Raw genomic sequence first — 17006 nt, 5'->3', positions numbered from 1 at the left:
GCACTTTATCGGTGCGATTAAGGTTTTTTTCAGCTGAAATAAGCTTGGGAAAGATTGCTGTCGCATTACATGATTGGAACTTAAGATTATAAATGACTAAACTATAGGGGGAACGAAGAAGAAGCTTCTTTTCCTTTCTTTCTTCTCTGTTAGTGTAGCTTTTCTCTGCTTTCTAGGAAAAATGAGACAGACAGGCTGCTAGCTGACTGGACACGACATCGTGAATACGACAGGTAAGCGGGAGATTAGAATCTTTGTTAGTTTTTTGATACTAACTTTTGTCTGTTAAATTGTCGTTCTAGAACAGAATCATTGCTGGGTCTATGCTGTATGTGCAATATTATTGGTGATGGATCCTTTTTTATGTCTACAACAGGTAACATGTTATACCCATCCTCTTGTATTCCATCTCTTGTTAGTTTTCTTTATTCAAAATCTTCTTTAGGCCTACACTATTATTTGCTGAATTTCGATTGAAATTTTTGAAGTATAAGTCTGGAAAATCTTTTGGCGCAACTTTATCCTACGTTTCTGACACTAAAGCCTTTCTTTAGTCTTTCAATTCTCGATATAGTGTCTTATAATTCTGTTCAACTTCACTTTGAGATAATTTGGACCGAGTTCATAAGTTGAATATGAGACCTAAACCCGTGCTCACGAATAACCAACTTGCAATGGATATAGAAGGTATAGTAATGCTATGAATGATCCAGTATCGAATACTTGTTATAATATTAGCAAAAGAACGTTCTCTTGTGCTTCCAGACATGTCGAGCTCCACATATTCTTGTACATTCTAAAAGGAGATCAATTTCGTAAAAGATGAGATCAGTAAATGAAAATTAACTGAAATTTTATCTTCGTAAGATCGTGAATATTGTATCAAGGGTGTTTTTAGAGTAAACCGAAGCAGTATAAAATTTGAAACACTATTGGTCAAAAGTATTGAAAACCTATATATGGGGACCCAAACTATTTATCTACTCTCCATAAGAAAGTGAGAGAGACGGAACGTTCACTAAAAATATAGGTTTGGGTTAACCACAGATTGACCAAAATCACTATGTTTGACTCTAGACTCACCCACAGCTTCAAGATGGAGAGCGAAGCAAAATGTTTGAACATTTTTTGGCATCGACATACAGGAAAGAAGAAAGTCGTCAACTCGATAGTCATTCCCATCCCGAGAAGAATGAATCTTGATAAAAACAGAAAATAAACTATTCATTCCAAAGTCAATCAATCAAGAAATGTAAGACCAAACATTAGTGTATGATAAAAGCAATGTACTCTATTCTCGAACCAGGACATGTCTTAAAATCCGAAGAAAAGCTTTGATGTTTGATTATACCAAACATAAAAAGAGGAAGTAAAAGCATGAGAAACAAGACAAGATATGTCCCATTATGGACAATGCCCCATTTTGCTCATCCTTGGTGCTTTATGTCCTTTAATAATACCCACTCAGCTGACAAAGCTGCCTGTTTTGCTTGCCCAAAATTGGCCTAAAAAGCTCTAAGAATGTCTCTTGGTCTCTCTTCAATGCACCCAAACCAACCACAATATCAATCAGCCGCTCCACAGGAGACCACCAGGCAACATCATACCACTTCCTCACCAAAGTGCATCATTGTGGTCTTCAAGTGCTTCTCCCCCACAAATCTTCCCTTAATTTGTGTTACTTTGGCTTTGGAGGACCCATGGCTCACCAAAATGCATTATTGGTCCATTTTTTAAACCGTTCATTTTGGTCCACGTACTCTCGACTTTGTTAGTTATGATTGGCTTGGTTCCTACAATTATTTTTTCTCCTAATATCTACTCATTCAATACTCACCTCAAATAGCCTTGAAGGATATTGATAAAAAATTGAATATTTAACTTGTCATCCGCATTTAGTAGAGATGTCCACGGGCGGGGATGGAGAAGGGGAAGCCTTCCCGATCCCCGTTTCCGCCATCTATTTCATTCCTATTCTCGTAAAATTCTTCATTTATTTTTGCGGGATACGATAATTTTTTCTATTTATTATTTTTTAAAAATTATAGTTATTTTAAAGTTTTTATTTTCAATATAATGTTTAAATTTAATATTACAACGTAATCTTAAGTAATTAAAAAAAAAATTATCACTTACTATTTAATTTAAATATTATAATTAGAGTACCAAAATTAACTAATTTATTTTTTTAATATGACCTAAAAAGCGTATATGCATATTAATACGTGTAGAAAATATATTTATATTAACAGGACAAAACAAAGAACATAATCCCGTCACCGACCCCATTTATCTAATGGGTAAAAAAAATATTCTCCTCTCCAATTGAGAGCGCTCTACCTCACAGGTAATGTGAACATGATACCGTTTAGTTTTTATTTGGTAATTAAAAAAAAACGATGGACGACTAATAGTTGGTTGTTTTTTTTTTTTTTCTAAAAAAAAAAAAATACCAAATTAGTTGAATTCATTAATTGCAACAGAATAGACGAATCCGTACACTTCATTTGCAGAGCATTAGACATTATGATGATTATGGGTAATTAAGGGATGATAATTAAGGGATGATAATTAAGGGATGATAATTAAGGGATGATTAGGGCTAATTAAACCCATTGCTTAATATAAAAGAGAGAGTTAACTTAATTAGGTCACATACTTGTTCTTATTTATTTAATGACCAAAGTAACCCTGTCCAACCACCATGTGCCCCATATGGCTACTCTCCAAATCATCTACCTTATTCATACGTAACGCTCTATTATTAAATATCATTTCTTTCCTTTTGACTTTCCAATATTTTACCATTTTAGATCAACATGCTATCATTACCCTTCACATGCTTTATACCCTTATATCACTAACTTCTAATTAATGCTAATCATTATCCACTTGTCGTACGAGTTTCGCATGCATTTGCTCCCACCGACCCCACATCTTCACGTCCGTTCCTGTTCCACTCATAACGTTCGTCTATATGACGTGATAGATTGAGTACCAAAATGGGGTACAGAAAAATATTATACATGTAATAGCTCAAGTTCACTGTTAGCAAATATTGTTCTTTTTCGACTCTTCTTTTTTAATCTTCTTTTAAGATTTTTAAATGCGTCTCATAGGGAGAGGTTCTCATGCGGAATATTTTGTTCCACTCTCCCACCTAAGATCTCACAATATATTTTATAAATAATTTAAAAATTTTTAAACTCTAGGGGGAGAAATGTTGACAATTATATATATATATATATATATATATATATATATTCTGTAAAGAATGTTTTGTACTTGCCTTATTTGAGTTTTCCTTCCCCGCCGGTGCGAAAACAGCAAGCATGTGAAGACAACTGAGAACTCGCTTTAAATTATTGGAAACCCCACAACCGCGCTACCCTGTCGTGTAATCACGCGCTTGGCGGTGCCGCCAAATTGCACTTTTTAAAAAATTTCAACCGCATTGACTGACAGTCAAAACCCTTCAATTTAACCCAAAGACTCTATTGGGTAAATAAATAAATAAATAAATATATATATATATTTATGTGGTTATTACATTTAATTTTTTGAAATTATATTTGTCAAATTGTTTATTACGTTTTTTCCTTAATATTATCGAATATGAAAAGTTTTATTTTTTAAAAAATAAAAAAATATTTAGAAAATTACAAAATTCAAAGAGGGCACATGTATAGCCTTAAAAGTCAATATGAAACCTTTGAAATTAATATGAGATCTGACCAGAAGAGGCTATTGACCGTTCAACCCTTGCTCTTTTTTTATTTAAATAAAAAAATAAATCCATTTATTCAGCTCCAAATAAAAAGCAAACAAAAATTATATTTCAACCGACATTTAATTTTTTTCACCTTAAAGTTCACAGCAAAAACAAACAGTAAACGGTAAAAAAGTAAAAACACTGCCAAGCGCTCTTGTCCACCGAGCCGGTCAAACTTCAAACAATGCGTACGAAAAGTAAATGCAGCGTCGATTGCGGAGATCTGCGGGGTCCACATCAGTCCACGTCGGCTTATAGTTACAAAATCCAGATCCACCTGGACCCCGCACCCAGTAAAAAAGCCTTTTTTTAAATAAAAAAAAATTCTTAAGATTAAAAATTAAAATCCAATCACAGCCGCTCATCACGCCTCTGATTCCGATTCACGCAAAGCTTATAGCATATAATAATTATTTTACTTTAATTCTAATAAACCAAAAAAAAAAAATTCTTTTTTTCGTACGAGATCGTACTCAATTTCCTTATCAAGAATATTTATCCTTTAATATAATAATAAAAAAAATTATTTCCCTAAATTCATTTTCCACGGTGGCAGTCCTCCCTCCACCTCTATAAGTACTCCACCATCCCTGTCCTTTCTCCGACATCTCCATTTCCTCTGTTTCTTTTCTGCAAGGCTTCACAATGGCCGCCATTATTTCTCTCTGCATTGCTTCTCTGCTCCCATTTTTCCTAGCTGTTGACGCTAGAATCCCCGGCGTTTACACCGGCGGCGCCTGGCAGAATGCTCATGCCACCTTCTACGGCGGTTCTGACGCTTCCGGCACCATGGGTATGTTCTAATATGCTGGCTACATTTTCAGTTATTTCCGATGTGGGTTGTTGTTAAATCACTGTTCAACACTAATTTATGGTCTGTTTTTTTCAGGCGGAGCTTGTGGGTATGGGAATTTGTACAGCCAAGGGTATGGAGTCAACACGGCGGCGCTAAGTACGGCTCTGTTCAACAATGGGCAGAGCTGCGGCGCTTGCTTTGAAATTAAGTGTGCTAATGACCCAAAATGGTGCCATTCCGGTAGCCCCTCAATCTTGGTTACTGCTACCAATTTCTGCCCGCCGAATTATGCTCTTCCCAACGACAATGGCGGCTGGTGTAACCCTCCTCGGAGCCACTTCGACCTCGCCATGCCCATGTTCCTTAAAATCGCCGAATACCGTGCCGGAATTGTTCCCGTCGCTTACCGCCGGTGAGTTGGTAGCATTTGAACGGGAAATAAGCATAATCTATTTATGTAATTTTACTAGTTTGAATTTGCCCTCTAATGTTGGATTTAATTACGCAGAGTGCCATGCCGGAAGCAGGGAGGAATCAGGTTCACGATCAATGGTTTCCGTTACTTCAACCTGGTTTTAATCACCAACGTCGCGGGTGCAGGGGATATCGTGCGGGCTAGTGTTAAAGGATCAAAAACTGAGTGGATGAGCATGACGAGAAACTGGGGGCAAAACTGGCAATCCAACGCCGTGTTAGTGGGCCAGGCTTTGTCGTTTAGAGTGACCGGCAGTGACCGGCGAACCTCAACGTCTTGGAACATCGTGCCCGCCAATTGGCAGTTCGGCCAGACTTTCACCGGAAAAAACTTCCGTGTTTAACCGCGAGTAACTGTTTTTATGAATTTACATTTTTAACCTTTGTGGCGTCGACTTTAAGGTGCCGTTGGTAACGGGGAGGAGTGTAGTAGGGTCGTGGTTGTCTGAATGTCTGGCTATAAAACTAATCTGATCTGAGCGTAATTTAGAGCAAGGGTTGGGGGTATTATTGGAAGAATATTTAGACAGGGAGTTTGTTCGGTTTTCTGGTTGTGTGACCGTACATGGCTGAAGCGGCTGAATGAAGATTATGGCCCGCAGTCTTCTTTTACAGACACAATTTGAGTGTTACAGAGTTATTTCCAATTATATGTATTTCTGTATTTTATTTTCCGTTTGTTTTAATTATTGTAAATTTTAAATTACTTGTATTACTGCTTCAAGGTTGAAAAATAAATGATTATAAAAATAAATGTCCTTTTACAAAGCATTTGATCAATTTTTATATGAAATGGAAATCGCCGTCTGTGGGAATCGAACCCACGACCACATGGTTAAAAGCCATGCGCTCTACCAGCTGAGCTAAGACGGCTGTTCGACGGTAATTTCTTATATATTAAATGTTAAATATTTATATTTACAAATTAATTTTCTGAGGAATAGACTTTGTTATTATTATTTTTAATATATATTTATTTATTTATATTTTAAAATGTTAGTTTCTTTATTTCCAAATATTTTGACAAGAAGTTTATTTTAAGACTAATTTAAAATATAAGGACTAAAATTAGATATTTAAATAGATAAGTCATAATAAGGATTTGAACATTAAAACTATTGGGAAGCCATAAGTTAAATTGGGTTGGGCTTAGACTGGGCCGGGTAACAAGTATAGAGTCCAAATGGGCTGGGCATTCGAAACTGGGCCGGGTTATAAAAGTGGGGGATATTAAGGCCCAAGAAATGATTGAACAAACAACTCGGCTCATAAATTATAAAAAAGCAATATGAAAGGGAGACAATTGTGGGGTTTAATTATAATGAATGACGTTGATTGGGTGAAGGTAAGGTAATAGAAGTTGCTTGTAAGAGACGGAAAAGGCGTATCATCTCCATCTTCCTTCATTATGAACCCCCAAATTAATCAATGTTCGACCAACGATGCGAGCGTAGCCTCCGGTGGCATGTCGGCCGTGTGATACAATCGCTTGACTGACAATTGTGCAGTACTCACTCTTGACACTGAGTGAGTCAAACCAATTCGAAAATCGTGTTGTCTACTGGCGGGCGATGTATGCTTAAGTCTCTGACTCCGTTTTGAGAAGAAAGTTTTAGTAAACGGAAGATAGATTTTCGAAAAAGAATTTGAAAGCAATGTTATAGATTATAAGCGAAAAGCGCAACAAAACGGCTTAGATAACATATAACTACATGTGAGAAGAATTAATGACTAGTCTCATCTCTTAGAAGGGATTTAGGTCCAATAGGCATACAGTCGTACAAACAAAAGATACAGTACAACGTGAAAGCAAATAAAGGGTTTGGGTGTCATGGGCATGACACGCCCTGGACAAACATGACTGTGACACGGTGCAGAAGAAGGGGTTAAATTACATTGCTATCCCTAATGAAATCCTAATTTCCAAGTGAGACCCTTAACTAACGGTGGGTATGCGGCTATAGGCAACACGCCCTGAACAAGCATGACCGTGACGCAGACGAAGGGGGGGTTAAATTACATTGCTACCCCTAATGAAATCTTTGTTAAACCTAAAATAGATCATAACTGTATATACTAAAATAGTCTAAGATTTACTAGTTGTTATGATTTGAAGGGTTTGTTACCAAATCTATGATTTTATGGTTTGTTACCAAATCATAGATTTGGAATGTAATCTTCATTATACGCATCTATAAATACATGAGGTCGTGACCCATATAGGTCATCGTGCCATTCAATCTAACATGGTATCAGAGCCAAGGTTTATTTTTTAAACTCCTCGCCATGTCTTCTTCCTCCTCTCCATCCACCATCTCCAACACCGTCTCAACTACCATGGCGACTTTTGGCCTTAAACAATATCCAATCCCTCTACACCATGTTGTCACAATTCGTCTAACCAAAAACAACTTCATCATATGGCGTGCCCAGCTCCTCCCCTACCTACGGAGTACGAAGCTTATGGGCTACCTCAATGGGACCAATGTTGCACCTGCCAAGCTGATCCCTTCCTCAACTGCTGCTGGTGCTGAGCTGGTCTCTAATCCGGCCTATAATCAGTGGTATGATCAGGATCAACAAGTCCTTAGCGGCCTTCTCTCCTCCATGTCTGAGGAGATTCTTCATGATGTGGTTGCCGCTACTACGTCCAAGGAGGCGTGGGATACCCTGCAGCGGATGTTTTCATCGTCAACTCGTGCTCGCACTACTCAGATTCGTGTTGAGCTCGCCACGTCCAAGAAACGAGATCAATCTGCTGCAAATTATTTTTGCAAGATCAAAGGGCTAGCCACCGAGCTGGCCGCCGCCGGCTCTGCCTTGCAGGATGATGATGTGATCGCGTATCTTCTCGCTGGTCTTGGCCCTGACTATGATCCCTTCGTCACCTCAATGACTACCAAGAGTGAAGCCCTCACCCTTGATGATGTGTTTGCACATCTAATGACGTATGAAGCTCGCCAACTACAACACCAGGCTGAACTTCAGTTAAATCTTGGATCTTCTGCCAATTATGCTAGTCGTGGTGGTCAGCAGAAGAATCGTGGGCGTAGGGATCGCGGTCGTGGTCGTTCTCAAGGTTATGCACCCTCTCGTCCTGCTGGTGATCGTCGTGGCCCTTCTGCTCGTCCTTCCTGCCAGATCTGCGGCAAAGTGGGGCATACTGCTATCCGCTGCTGGCATAGGATGGATGAGTCCTATCAAGATGAACCTTCTTCTGCTCCTCCTACGGCACTGGCGGCTACTTCCTCTTACAAGATTGACCCAAATTGGTACAGCGACACAGGCGCTACAGACCATATCACCAGTGACCTGGATCGTCTCGCTGTGCGTGAACGTTATCATGGAGGTGAACAAGTTCAAGTCGGCAATGGAGCAGGTTTGCGTGTTTTGCATACTGGTCATTCTCTAATTAATACTGCTACTCGTCCTCTTGCGTTGCGTAATATTTTGCATGTGCCTGAAATTTCCAAACATCTTCTTTCTGTTCATAAATTTTCTCGTGATAATGACGTATTCTTTGAATTCCATCCTTGGCATTTTTCTATAAAGGATCGACAGTCGAGGAAAAGTCTCCTAAATGGGAGGTGTGAATTTGGTCTTTATCCTATTAAGCCATCCGATGTCGATAATCTCAAGCACGCCTTGGTGAGCAGATCTACTACTCACGCCCAATGGTATGCACGTCTTGGACATCCTTCATCTCAAGTAATAAAATCCATTTTGCGTCTAAATAATATTTCGTGTGCTAGTGAGTCATCTTTGTCAGTTTGTAATGCGTGTCAGTTAGCAAAGAGTCATCGATTACCATATACTAGTTCTTCCCATAGGTCTTCGTCACCTTTGGAACTTATTTTTTCGGATGTTTGGGGCCCTGCACCTCCATCTGTTGGGGGTTTTAAATATTATATTAGTTTCATTGATGATTTCAGTAAATTTTCGTGGATCTATTTGATGCATGATCGTACAGAAGCTCCTCGTATATTTTTGCAATTCCAAGTTCATGTTGAGCGCCTCCTAGATACTAAAATCAAGTGGGTCCAATCTGATTGGGGTGGGAAATATCAGAAAATTCATAACACATTTTTTCGTTCCCTTGGAATTGGTCATCGTGTTTCGTGCCCTCACACACATCAACAAAATGGGTCTGCTGAACGCAAGCATCGTCATATTGTTGAAACTGGCCTAGCCCTTCTAGCTCATGCTCATGTACCTATTAAATTTTGGGACGACGCGTTTCTTACAGCCACATATCTCATCAATCGTCTTCCTACTCGTGTCATCGATAAAAAATGCCCCTTAGAGCTTCTTTTTCATACCCCACCAAATTACTCCTTATTAAAAATTTTTGGGTGTGCTTGTTGGCCTCATCTTCGTCCTTATAACAAACAAAAGTTCTCTTTTCGATCAAAGGAATGTGTCTTTCTAGGCTACAGTTCTTCACATAAAGGGTATAAGTGTCTTGACACCGATTCTGGTCGTGTCTATATATCTAGAGATGTCATATTTGATGAAAATGTTTTTCCATTCAAGAGAGCCTCACCTAATTCTTCCCCAATCATGCAGTCGACGCATAATGCCCCTGATTTGTGCACCTTGCATTTGGGTAATAGCAGTACTAATTTGGAGAATGATCACATGCATATGTCTGGGCCTACTAACTCTTTGGATGCAGAAAATTTGGTGTCTACATCAGCTTCGGAATTGCCGCAACAATCCTCCGCGTCGCTGCCATGCGAATCGGCGTTGGTTGTTCCGCCAATGATTGAGGCCTCGGCTCCTCCGCCAGCAGATGATATTGCGCAATGCCCGGTCGAATCCTCGGCCGTTGGTCAACCAACTGCTGTAGCATCGGTTGCTCCCCTCGCAACGGCTGATAGGGCCGTCCCCTCAAATGTGGATCCTGCACCTACTACTCATCCGTATGGTACTCGATTGAAGCACAATATCAAGAAACCCAAGGTGCGTACAGATGGAACAGTAACATATCTTGTAGCTCGGTCTTCTGCCTCTGAACCTACTTCACATATTACTGCTATTGAGCATCCCCTCTAGCGTCAGGCAATGAATGATGAATTTCAGGCACTTCAAAAAAATAAGACATGGCACTTAGTTCCTCCTCGTGCTGGTCTTAACGTTATTGATTGCAAATGGGTTTTCAAACTCAAACAAAAGCCAGATGGCTCTATTGATCGCTACAAAGCACGCCTGGTTGCTAAAGGTTTTAAACAGCAGTATGGCGTTGATTATGATGATACCTTTAGTCCAGTTGTTAAGCCTACTACCATTCGGCTCTTATTATCTCTTGCTATTTCTCGTGGTTGGGCTATTCGGCAGATTGATATTCAAAATGCTTTTCTTCATGGCCTTCTTAATGAAGATGTTTATATGAAGCAGCCCCCTGGATTTGTGGATTCTCAACACCCTGGTTATCTCTGCAAGCTGGATAAGTCGCTTTATGGCCTTAAACAAGCTCCGCGTGCCTGGTTTTCTCGCCTTAGCTCCAAACTATTACAGCTGAATTTTACACCTTCAAAGGCTGATGTCTCTCTTTTTATTTTTAACAAAACGGGCATTCAGATGTATATCCTCATCTACGTTGATGATATTATTATCATCAGCTCATCTTCTACGGCTACTGAGAAACTTCTTACACAGCTTCAGGATGATTTTGCCGTCAAGGATCTTGGTATTTTGAGTTATTTTCTTGGGATTGAGGTCCGCCATACTTCTAGTGGACTTATTCTGACACAACATAAATACATTCGAGATTTATTAGCCAGAACCAATATGCTCACCTCCAAAGGTGTACCCACACCTATGCTTCCGAGTGAGAAGTTGTTATTGAATGGTGGTGAAAAGCTCTCACCTGAGAATACTACTCGCTATCGAAGTGTCGTTGGTGCTCTCCAATATTTGTCTCTGACACGTCCTGATATATCCTTCTGTGTCAACAGAGTGTGTCAGTTCATGTCCTCTCTGACTTCTATACATTGGGCGGCAGTCAAACGAATTCTCCGTTATCGACATGACACGATTGATATGGGTTTGTGTCTTACAAAGTCCAGCACTGATTTGTTGAGTGCCTTTTCAGATGCTGATTGGGCTGGGAATCCTGATGATCGTCGAAGCACTGGAGGCTATGTGATCTTCTTTGGTGGCAATCTTATCTCTTGGAGTTCGAGGAAACAATCGACAGTTTCTCGCTCTAGTACGGAAGCCGAATATAAGGCGGTTGCTAATGCCACTGCCGAATTAATTTGGATCCAAGTCCTCTTGCGTGAGCTCGGGATCTCGCAAGCGCGAGCGCCTAGCCTATGGTGTGACAACATTGGTGCCACCTACCTATCCGCCAATCCAATCTTTCATCGACGGACGAAGCATGTTGAGGTTGATTATCACTTCGTTCGTGAACGAGTATCGACTCGTCAGCTTGATGTTCGACTCATATCTTCCAAGGATCAGCTCGCCGATATCATGACAAAGCCACTGTCAGCTCCTTCTTTTAGCTATTTTAGGCGCAATCTGAACTTAGTAGTACATCGTCCAGATTGAGGGGGTGTTAAACCTAAAATAGATCATAACTGTATATACTAAAATAGTCTAAGATTTACTAGTTGTTATGATTTGAAGGGTTTGGTAAATAGATCATAACTCTATATACTAAAATAGTATATACTAAAATAGTCTAAGATGATTGATTTGAAGGGTTTGGTAAATAGATCATAACTGTATATACTAAAATAGTATATACTAAAATAGTCTAAGATTTACTAGTTGTTATGATTTGAAGGGTTTGTTACCAAATTACTAGTTGTTATGATTTGAAGGGTTTGGTAAGGGTTTGAAGGGTTTGTTACCAAATTACTAGTTGTTATGATTTGAAGGGTTTGGTAAGGGTTTGTTACCAAATTACTAGTTGTTATGATTTGAAAGGTTTGGTAAATAGATCATAACTGTATATACTAAAATAGTGTAAGATTTACTAGTTGTTTGGTCAAATCTATGATTTTAGTTGTAATCTTCATTATACGCATGGTCAAATCTATGATTTTAGTTGTAATCTTCATTATACGCATCTATAAATACATGAGGTCGTGACCCATATAGGTCATCGTGCCATTCAATCTAACATGTTAGACGAACACGACTAGTTATGATTTGAAAGGTTTGGTAAATAGATCATAACTGTATATACTAAAATAGATTTATAACTGTATACTAAAATAGTCTAAGATTCTAAGATTTACTAGTTGTTTGGTGTAATCTTCATTATACGCATCTATAAATACATGAGGTCGTGACCCATATAGGTCATCGTGCCATTCAATCTAACATGTTAGACGAACACGACTAAGTTTAGGGCATGGCTCTGATACCATGTTAGACGAACACGACTCTCCACAATGGTATGATATTGTCCACTTTGAGCATAAGCTCTCATGGCTTTGCTTTGGGTTACCCAAAAGGGCTCATACCAATGGAGTTAGTATTCCTCACTTATAAACCCATGATCATTCCCTAAATTAGTCGATGTGGGACTTCCATCATCCAACAATCTTAATTTCCAAGTGAGACCCTTAACTAACGGTGGGCATACAGCCATAAGCAACACGCCCTAGACAAGCATGATCGTAACGCAGACGAAAGGGTTAAATTACATTGCTACCCTTAGTGAAATCCTAATTTCCAAGTGGTACCCTTAACTTAACTAACGGTAGGGACCCTCCTTCCAAGTGAGCTACCTGATCCAGTTTTGGACTTCAGCGTCTGCGTCTCGGTGTGCAACCCCTCGTGATCCTCTGACTCTCTCTTTCTCTCTCTATAACAACTATGGGCCAAAAGGAAATGGGTCTTTGTTTTCTTTGCTCCATTACCTAACGCTCTTCCATTTTTCAAATGTAAACGCTCAACCAATCCCCACTTGGTTTTCATTTCTTCTTCTCCCCTCTCATTTGACTTGATCGTCTTCTTCCTCTACCCTTTTTTCTCTTCCAACATTCCGATTCTGCAACTCCACGACTCGTTTTGAAGCAATGAAGTGCTTCCACTTCACCAATGGCGAGAGAAGGGATGATGAAGACGCTGTCGTTTCTAGAGTCTCCAAGGTCTCCTGGGCTCGTTCGCTAAGTATGGCTTCTAGCACTTTTGATACCAGGCGGTCCGAGTTCGATTCTGACTTTTCTAGGGATGTTTCCGACTCGATTGGGTTCGATGAGTTTTTGACTCACCGGAGAGGGAATGATCTGCGCGTTTTTTCCTTTTCCGAGTTGAGATCAGCCACGCGAGGGTTTAGTAGGGCATTGTTGATTGGGGAAGGAGGTTTTGGTTGTGTGTTTAAAGGAGTTGTTAGGGCTTCTGGTGATGATAATGGTGGCTCCAATTCCAAGTCTGATTTGAAAATGGAGGTTGCTGTTAAACAGCTCAATCGCAACGGCTTCCAGGCATGGCCTTCTATTTCTTTTTCTTCTTCTTAGTGTTCATGAATGTTATTGAATGATCACAACTTCGCATTCTCTGGTGTTTAGTATCTTGAACTTGATTGCTTCCCCTCAATCTTGTAAATTCTTGAAACGCAATGTTCGAATTCGTTGTATTACTTTTTGTTTTGAATATTCGGTGGTTTTGTTTTATTTGATTTGTCCTGATGTTCGATCACTGTGACAATCCTGTATAATTTTCCAATAAAACCCCCCAAATTGGGAATGATTCAACCGGATTATACTTGTTCATGGTTTTACAAGTGCCTTCAAGTCAAATCTGATCGAATTTTCAAACAAATTCTAGTACTCAGGGGCACAAAGAGTGGATCAACGAGGTGAACTTTTTAGGTGTGGTGAAACATCCAAATCTTGTGAAATTAGTTGGATACTGTGCAGAAGATGATGAAAGGGGAATGCAAAGGCTTTTGGTTTATGAGCTTATGCGCAAGAGGAGCTTGGAGGATCATCTATTGGTTCGAGTATCTTCACCATTGTCATGGTTGGCAAGGCTTAAAATTGCTCAGGATGCAGCTCGTGGTCTTGCATATCTACATGAAGAAATGGATTTTCAGGTACAAAATCATGTTCTGCCTGTTCCCTGAAATAGACAATCTACTTTGCCATGATGTTTCAGATTTTATCTTCTCCTGCCATGTGAAGTAAATACAGATTTTGTGTCTTGTGGGAGAGCATGTGTTTGATAGTTGCTTGTGGCTTTTGTTGTATTTAAGTGATTTGGATCTACTTCTGTTCGATGCAGCTAATTTTCCGCGACTTAAAAGCATCAAATATCCTGCTAGATGAAGAATTTAATGCGAAGCTTTCGGATTTTGGACTTGCCAGACAGGGTCCTCCGGAAGGAATCAGTCATGTGTCAACATCGGTATGTTTAACCTTCTTATCCTGATTCTTGCAACTGAACTTATCATAACTTTTGGAAATACTGAGAAATACTAAAATCATTTTTCACAATCTTCAAGAACACTGCGAATTACGTCTCCATGAAGTTCTTAATTAGTGCTGTTCTTGGAAACTGGTTGACACAAACGTACTGCTAACTGATATTGTCTTTTTTTGGGATTATTGTCTTTTTTTGGGATTTCGCTTTAGGACTTTCCCTCAAGGTTTTTAAAATGTGTCTGCTAGGGAGAAGTTTTCACATCTTTATAAAGAATGCTTCGTTCACCTCCCCAACCGATGTGCGATCTTACATTCCACCCCCCCTTCATGGCCCAATGTCCTCGCTGGCACACTGCCTGGTGTCCACCCCCCTTCAGGGCTCAGCGTCCTCGCTGACACATTGCCCAGTGTCTGCCTCTGATACCATTTTTAACGGTCCAAGCCCACCGCTAGTAGATATTGTCCTCTTTGGGCTTTCCCTCAAAGTTTTTAAAACGCGTATGTTAGGGAGAGGTTTTCACATCCTTATAAAAAATGATTCGTTCTCCTCCCCAACCTATGTGAGATCTCACAATCCACACTATTCGGGGCCCAACGTCCTCGTTGGCACACTACCTGGTGTCCACCCCCCTCACCGTCCTCGCTGGTACACCGCCCGGTTGTTGGCTCTAATACCATTTGTAACGGCTCAAGCCTACCGCAAGTAGATATTGTCCTCTTTGGGTTTTCCCTTTCGGGCTTCCCCTCAAAGTTTTTAAAACGTGTCTGCTAGGGAGAGGTTTCTACATCCTTATAAAGAGTGTTTCGTTCTCCTCCCCAACCAATGTGGGATCTCATATATAGTTATCCCTTTTAGTAGGTTATTTTGCAAGATCAACTAATCATATTCTTGCTGCACTCTTGGGCATATCTTACAATATTGCTTTAAAGCTATTTCCTCTGAAACACAGAAGATGTTTCCTTCTGATAACAATGTATTTGTCTTTCAAGGTTGTGGGTACAGTAGGCTATGCTGCTCCAGAGTATGTCCAAACTGGCAGGTTGACTGCAAAGAGCGACGTGTGGAGCTTCGGTGTTGTTCTCTACGAACTCATTACAGGAAGACGAGCCGTGGAGAGAAACCTACCTCGCAATGAGCAGAAGCTTTTGGAATGGGTTAAACCATATGTGTCTGACCCTAAGAAGTTCCATCTTATTATCGATCCACGGCTCGAAGGAGAATGTGACATTAAGTCAGCACAGAAACTTGCATCACTGGCTAACAAATGCCTGATGAAGCAGCCTAAAAATCGCCCAAAAATGAGTGAGGTTGTCGACATTCTTGGAAACATCATCAGTGAATCATGTCAAGATGAAACATTTCCTCAACCGAGTGACAACATCGTCGAAACGAAGGAAGAAACTGTGGAGGAGGCCGAAGTCGAGGCTGCTACTACTACTAGTAGTAGTACAAGGCATAGAAATAGTCATCTAAGGAAAGTTTTTGATTTTAAAGATATGGTGAGCTTGAGAAACAAATCTTTTGGGAAGTTAAATTGGAGAAATTGGACACCTGGGTTGGTGAGAACTTGGTGACAAGCTTTGCTTATTCTTTGGTAATTGCATAACAGCCCTCCATTTTCTCTGTTTTTGCCATACCTCTAAAAATCCCTTCATTGTTACATTCATTCAAATTTCTTGCCTTTTATGTGATTATATTCTCACGAACTCCAAAGAGAGTGACTGTGGAAGGAAGGAACGAAGAACAACTGAGTGGCAACTAGCGAGGAAGAGGCGTTAACCGAAGAGAGCGACTATGCTAGGAGGATGTGGGTGTGGAGTCATCGACTGTATTATGCGAGGACTGTATTGTGTTGTACTGAGTAGCGACTAGTGAGAAAGGTACTTGAGTAGGAACTTGAAAGATGTACTAATCTCGACTGAATTTTTATGCACTCGCAGAGGACTGAGGTATGCGTCGTGCGAGGAGGACACGTGCGATGTGGGATCTAATGATGGTAAACTCAACGTGGGTTGGGCTTGAGCTTGGGCCCAACTCCTTCTCTTCTTTTATTTGTATGTAATCTAGTTGGGTCCGGTTGACATGATCCTTTACATACTGAACTCTACCCAACTTGAACCGGATTGAGTTCTAACAAAAATCCATCCCAAACTCTTATATTTCGAGTTGATGTAAGTCATGATCAATGTCTAGAGAACTTCTGGGTGGAGCAAGTAGGTGGAGAGAGTTAAGGATATGATTGTAGGTGAAGAAAATAGATTTAATGTGAGCTATGAATTCTTTAAATATCTTGCCTTGATATATATATATATTTTTTTAAATTTAGTATTTTCACAATTTCTTATTTTTGTAAAGTTATGTCAAAGTTTATTATCCATAACGTGTATCTTATTACCTCGATTGTTAGAGGTATCACTAGGAGCCTTTTGTTCATCTGGTCCATGTGGGTCTTAGTGGACTTACATGAAGCCGATGACTCTCAAATATACCTATAAAAAAATATTCCTACGGCACTAAATTTAAAAAATATTTATTGAATTCTAAAAAGTGATATTAACCCCTTCATCTTTATAAAAAGAA

The 17006-nt window shown here is 39.7% G+C and overlaps 2 protein-coding genes and 2 non-coding genes across 5 annotated transcripts; 3 read left to right on the top strand and 1 right to left on the bottom strand.

Annotated features, from left to right (window-relative positions):
- Window positions 1–4373: 4373 nt before the first annotated feature.
- LOC111794474 (expansin-A4) lies at window positions 4374–5810 on the top strand. Its single transcript, XM_023676508.2, has 3 exons — window positions 4374–4565; window positions 4662–4980; window positions 5077–5810. Exons 1-3 carry the CDS (start codon window positions 4418–4420, stop codon window positions 5384–5386), a joined length of 777 nt encoding a protein of 258 aa, XP_023532276.1. The 5' UTR covers window positions 4374–4417; the 3' UTR covers window positions 5387–5810.
- Window positions 5811–5842: 32 nt separating this feature from the next.
- Window positions 5843–5915, bottom strand: TRNAK-UUU (transfer RNA lysine (anticodon UUU)). Its single transcript has one exon. It is a non-coding gene; the product is annotated as a tRNA-Lys (tRNA).
- Window positions 5916–7859: 1944 nt separating this feature from the next.
- LOC147792682 (small nucleolar RNA Z247) lies at window positions 7860–7999 on the top strand. The gene has a single exon (XR_015421262.1). It is a non-coding gene; the product is annotated as a small nucleolar RNA Z247 (small nucleolar RNA).
- A 4809-nt stretch (window positions 8000–12808) lies between these two features.
- On the top strand, window positions 12809–16701 carry LOC111794445 (serine/threonine-protein kinase PCRK1). Of its 2 annotated transcripts, XM_023676468.2 has the most exons (5): window positions 12809–13486; window positions 13837–14097; window positions 14286–14408; window positions 15416–16020; window positions 16141–16701. In XM_023676468.2, exons 1-4 carry the CDS (start codon window positions 13079–13081, stop codon window positions 15998–16000), a joined length of 1377 nt encoding a protein of 458 aa, XP_023532236.2. In that variant the 5' UTR covers window positions 12809–13078; the 3' UTR covers window positions 16001–16020; window positions 16141–16701. The 2 variants fall into 2 exon arrangements, with proteins under 2 accessions (XP_023532236.2, XP_023532235.2); XM_023676467.2 differs by lacking the exon at window positions 16141–16701 and having other exon boundaries at window positions 15416–16062.
- The last annotated feature ends 305 nt before the right edge of the window (window positions 16702–17006 follow it).

This window comes from Cucurbita pepo, chromosome 5, assembly GCF_057944985.1.
Source record: "Cucurbita pepo subsp. pepo isolate OVF chromosome 5, ASM5794498v1, whole genome shotgun sequence".
In the NCBI taxonomy this organism is placed as follows: Eukaryota; Viridiplantae; Streptophyta; class Magnoliopsida; order Cucurbitales; family Cucurbitaceae; genus Cucurbita; species Cucurbita pepo.
Note: the sequence above shows the minus strand (reverse complement) of the source record. Positions and strands in the feature narration are given on the sequence as shown.